The sequence below is a fragment of the Glandiceps talaboti genome, chromosome 2 (genome assembly GCF_964340395.1).
Source record: "Glandiceps talaboti chromosome 2, keGlaTala1.1, whole genome shotgun sequence".
Classification (NCBI taxonomy): domain Eukaryota; kingdom Metazoa; phylum Hemichordata; class Enteropneusta; family Spengelidae; genus Glandiceps; species Glandiceps talaboti.
Window position 1 is genome coordinate 2,139,052 of NC_135550.1, and position 6,000 is coordinate 2,145,051.

Here is a 6,000-nt window from a genome sequence, read left to right on the forward strand (position 1 = left end):
GAATGCCATAGAAGGTATCGAATGAATGATAACGTTGAAAAAAGTAAGCGTGTAACTGATTTGCACAGGAAAGAAAATCTTTTTGTTTCGTGATTTTTTTCACAATGAAAACTATGCATAAATGACCGTAGTTTTGGCTCAAGAATAATGGACAATAGGTGTTTACTTTTTATTGTCTACAACCTAAAGTACATGAATATGCATCGAGACTTATGAATATTCACTGTAGTACATCAGAGCATAGACCCTCCATAGGGTGGAGGATCTATGATCGGAGCTACTAGGAGCTACTCGTGAGGAGACGTAATTACGATGTGTTTGATTTTGATATCGTCCCTAAACAACTTAAAGTCAAAAACTGCTGGACCAATTGCTTTGATATTTGGTGGTCATGTTACTTCAATCTGTTGTCTAGTTGGGAAATTGTTCAAATGAAATGATTGCATCAGAGATGTGCGTTTTGTCACTGGCCCACCCCCGGCCGTAAAAACTGATTGCTCCCTAATGGCACAAAATGGTGTATTTATCCAACTAGTATATCTATTGTCAGCTGAAGCATTGGGTCAAATTCACTGAAAGGATGTTTGACTGTTGACAGGTTAAACAGAATGTGAACCTGAAATTTCAACAAACCGTTCAGCCAAGATTTGATTTTTCTCATTGCAAATAAAAACCGGCACTAAAATGGTACTATCTAGTATAAATGTTTGTGAATTCTGTAGCTGATAGTAGTAACACCATCTCTTTATTGTTGCAGGCTTGATGAAAACGCTGTGATAAAAATAGCAGATTTTGGCCTAACTAGAAAACTGTACAATGAGAGTAATTATTACAGGATGGGTCATGTAGCAAGGGTTCCTGTCAAGTGGATGGCATTAGAAAGTTTAGGAGAAAATATCTACACAACACAGACTGATGTGGTGAGTTGATTGTAGGCATAATTTAAAGGAGCATTTTATGTCTGGTAATTAATGTAGTCTACGTACTGAAGTTTACTTAGCCATCACTTACAATTGCCTAAACTCAAACCTGGTATCAAGTTACAACATATAAATGATCTGATGAAGTAATCTTTTTTATGTATCAAAAATGTTAAGGATTTCATACTACTATTAGTACATGTAGGCAATCAACAGTTCTAACAATGCCAGAAGGCAATAGGGAAGTAGCCTGTTTACATCCCAATCAATGACTAGTCACTTTTAGTAGCCTGTTTACATTGCAATCTTTGATTTTGCTTTGCTGTCTCATTTACCACTTTGAATGCTATCTATAGCGACCGATTATTGTGGTTTGAAAATTTCATGCCCAACCTGTTTAGTTTGAAAAAATGCACTCAAACTGATTGGTCACAATGGGGAGTGATAACATACGTCAGCTTAATTAATGATTCAAATGAAATCAATATGTAAATTTGTCGTCATTGAGATTAGCACAGTAGCAACATAATTTACATATAGGGAACATGTAAATATCTACAAGCAGGCATGCTGATAACTGACATTGTGCATGTGGCTAAATTAATCAGTTGAAGTTAATAGCATTACAAGCAGTTAGTGAGGCATCAAAGCAAAATAACGGATTGCAATGTAAACAGGCTACTAAAAGTGACTATTCATTGTGAGTCTTTTTGTGTCAAAATCTTATCCTAACACATAATCTCAAAAACTTGAGAAATGATAAGTTCAGGTACATGTATATGGGAAAAAGTTCAACATGAATTGAAGGCAATTTTGATGCTTAGGATAGACTAAGTGAATAGTACCTGCAATGTCTTTTGGAATTATGCCAGCAGGAAGTAGGAAGTATTAATACACATGTATGTGAAGCAAAGTAACACAAAGTGAAAGAATACACATGTATGTGAAGCCAAGTAAGACAAAGTGAAAGAATACACATGTATGTGAAGCCAAGTAAGACAAAGTGAAAGAATACACATGTATGTGAAGCCAAGTAAGACAAAGTGAAAGAATACACATGTATGTGAAGCCAAGTAAGACAAAGTGAAAGAAAGGGAAATACAGGAATATTGAGAAATACTAACATCAATCAAGGATGATTTGATTAGTGATAAACAAATGGATTTTCCATGAATTTTGGACATTTATAAGCAGATGATACATTATAGTTGTATATGATCTTTTCAGTGGTCATTTGGTGTTGTAATGTGGGAGATTTTTACACGTGGTAAGACACCATACCGTGGTATCCATAACCATGATATACATGATTACCTGCAAAGAGGTCGTCGACTGAAACAACCAAGACAATGCCCCAATGATCTGTAAGTATAGTTTACTTTCAGACCTCAACAAGAAAGAAAAGTTTGCATCGCAGGTTTTTGTTGTGTTCTTTGTCTTTTTTGGAACTTTAAAATAAATTGAAAGTTATCAGTGAATTTTTACCTTGCTATGCAGTTATGGATTTGCTGTAATAAAAAGGGGAAGAATATGGAAGACACATACAGGAGATACTCATTGCTGGAACAAGATGAAAATGAGTTATAGCAAGAAGACATGCTTGTACTGTCAAATTTGTTGTAGTCATAAATAACGCAACTAGTAAAGGAGCAGTAAATGTTTTATAACATTACTGTATTTTTTGATTACTAGGTATGAAATTATGCTGAGTTGCTGGATCATGGAACCAGAGAGAAGGCCTACATTTTCATCACTTGTCAAAAATATTAAAGTTATCCAAAATAACTTAGAAATGAACCCAGATGAAATATTTTATGAGAACACCATGGACAATGATTTTTTGGAAAGACAGATGAGTACAGACACTACAGTTGCTCCAGACAAGCAAACAAGTGCAAGTGAATCGGATATCTCTGAGGCTGATCCTCTCAATCCTAAACCAGAAAGAAAAAGTTATTGTGCGAGCAGTGAAATAGATCCTCTACACTCAAAACCATCAGAAGAGATCATTGTATGAGCAATGAAATGGGGAAGGAGATCAACCTACAGTGCTAGCAATCATCTTTTAAACATCAAGATGTTTGGTCTGCTCTTTACCAAGATTGTATGGCAGTCAATGGCAGCCATTGTTGCTTCAGGATGCAGCAGTAAGCCAGAGGCTCCGATGAGATAGTCATATGGAACTTGTTGGTGAAAAGAATAGAAGAAAAATATTTATATTTGTGCAATAATAGTTAGAAAGACAGCAAATACCAGCTGGTAGGCTGATTTGTAAGTAGTAACATTGTGTATAGTTAGGGTATTATATCATATCAGAGTTTTCATACAATGGTGCTAAAAATATCATATGTTGTACATCAAATTTTTAAGGATGTCAATAACTATAAGAGGAGTTTGTCATAGGATTGCAAAGTACATGTATGCAGTACATTCACTATGAAAGTACACCCTCTTGTGTTGAAGTTTGTCATAGGATTGCAAAGTACATGTATGCAGTACATTCACTATGAAAGTACACCCTCTTGTGTTGAAGTTTGTCATAGGATTGCAAAGTATGCCTTGCAATCACTATGAAAAGTGTTCCCACTAGTGTTTAGGTTAGTTATATTTTGGTGTATGGCTTAGCATAGAACACCAGTGTGTATAGATTTAGTAAACTGCAGCTGTAGAGTGCAATATATTGAAAAGGTCCACCTTGTGCCGATCTAGCTACAGTTAAGTTTTTTTTCAAATGTTGTTTATTCAATTTATTTGGAGGGAATACTGCCAGAAATAAGAATCAGAAACAGTTTGTATTCATTTTCTCTAAAAACTTATTTTGTCAATGTTTGATTGAAATACTGTTTATCAACCCATACTGACAAGATTGCCACATGACTCTGCACCATAATATTTCATAAATCATAAGTTGTGACAGTATTGCAAATAAGGAATATCTTATCATGCACATGTTCACAGATGGTCTTGTGTATATTTGGACACACACACTAAAACACTGTATAAACAAAGCAATACATTCATAAATATCATACATATAAATTAATTAAAATGTAAATGTTATGATTATGGAAATAATGTAACAGTTCCCATTTTCTATTTTAACTCCTTATATTTGTTTATGACTCTTCTCATGCAATTTTGTTAAGTCTATTACCACCCAAGATTGTCCAAGTAAGAAAGTACAAGTGAAAGAAGTACATCAAAGTTGTTTCCATGGTGACATGTCAAAGTTCATAGAAGGCCCAGTAAACAGGTTCATAAGGATGGCACTTCAAGTAATTAGTATATTTGTTGATTCACAACCAAATCATTTTTGTTAATTTTTGCCTTTCTCAGGACAAACTGATGATGATTACTGGTCACCACTACATGGCAGTGTGACAAGCAATTTGTCCCAGATATCATGAGCCGAACCCCTCCCCGACCTGAATTGAAATTATTGTCAGGTTGCCCTGATTATGGCACCAGTCGTGGTTGCTGAAACATAGACATAAAAAAAAGGAATTTGATGTGAACATTATTAGCCCTCGAAGGAGAGGCTACTACAATGGGCGCCATCCATGTGTGTGTTTGTCTGTCCATCAATAGTACATCATTTCCAGTGTATGAACTTAAAGGTGATTCAAAATGCTCGCATTCACTATCGCTAATTTGCTAGACGACATGTTTGTGAAACGCATTCTGGTTTTAAAACTTTAAAAAAGCGTCTGCAAACACCTTAAAATGACCTTTTTTCAGTCAGTTCCCTTCAGATTTACTTCAAGAGTTTTCGGGTATTTCCGGTCCTACCTAGACCACAGGATTTTATGACGTCATAAGGAGTACTCATTAGCATTAAGGCTATGACGAGCGTAGTCACTAGGTGAATAAAACTCAAGAGCATTGTGAAAAAAATACATTTTTGGTGGTTAAAATAGACATCAGTAAACAAAAACTACAGTGTACATGTCTTATTAACCAACATTTACCGATATTTACTCACACTTCCTGACTAATTGTCAGTGTCTGTGGGTATAAATGCTATAATATTATGTCCCCATATTATGACAAAATAAATAAAAGCGTTAATTTCGCACGCTGGTCATTTCTCTGACATGCAATATTCAATTTCTTTCAAACCTGACACAAAGGTGACATATCATGTGGGACATATGGATGTCAATTTGTTTTGTGATATATGCAAATTTGACAAAATGGCAGCCATATTTGTAGTTAAAAATCAATATTTACTGCATAACTCAAAAACTGTAATACATACACACTCCATTCAGGTGTCTACTCCATATTATCAGATGCAAGCTATCTTTAGAGACTTTGACCTTGACCTTGCCCTTCAGGGTCAATTATCAAAATCAATGCAATTCCTGCCTATCATAGACATATTGTAGTATTTACATATTGCAAATTTCTTTTAAATCATGTTTACAAGTAATGTTGAAGAAAAGAACTGTACACAAGCATTGTATTTGGTGCTCATCACTTTTCCTGAATGGCAGCCATATTTGTAGTTAAAAATCATTATTTACTGCAGAATTCAAAAACTGCAATACATTAGAGACTCCATTGGAGTGTACCTCCATATTATCAGATGCAAGCTTTCTTTGGAGACTTTGACCTTGACATTGACCATCCAGGTCAATTATCAAAATCAAGCCAATTCCTGCCTATCACAGACTCATTGTAGTGTTTACATATTGCCAATTTCTTTGTCATGTTTTACAAATAATATTGAAGAACAGAACTATACACAAGCATTATTTACTTTGTAGCATTTATTTGCAACCAATTTCTTTTAAAGAATAAGAAGTCACACATTTTATGGGGAAAGAAAAATAGAGTCAAATCAAGACCTCCATGATCATACTGTGTTTGGCAGGTTAATAAATTTCCTGCACAGACTGATTGCCATGATATTAGGTGTGTGTATTATCTTGGGTGTCTAGTTGGGAAATTGTTCAAATCAAAGTGATCTTACCACCGGTGTGAGATTTGATTCGAAAAAAGTGATTTTTGGTCAAAAAACTTAAACTCAAAAACTACTGGGCAGATTGGCATGAAATTTGATGGGGACATTCTTAGA

General features: G+C 34.9%; 1 protein-coding gene across 1 annotated transcript in view; it reads left to right on the plus strand.

Moving 5' to 3' along the window:
• LOC144453352 (tyrosine-protein kinase Mer-like) overlaps positions 1-4,025 on the plus strand; it is a 75,605-nt gene extending 71,580 nt beyond the window's left edge. The window contains exons 17-19 of the mRNA XM_078144622.1: positions 758-920; positions 2,148-2,284; positions 2,613-4,025. Of these exons, the coding sequence (XP_078000748.1) occupies positions 758-920; positions 2,148-2,284; positions 2,613-2,937 (625 nt within the window). The 3' untranslated portion in view covers positions 2,938-4,025. The remainder of the gene's footprint in view (positions 1-757; positions 921-2,147; positions 2,285-2,612) is intronic.
• The last annotated feature ends 1,975 nt before the right edge of the window (positions 4,026-6,000 follow it).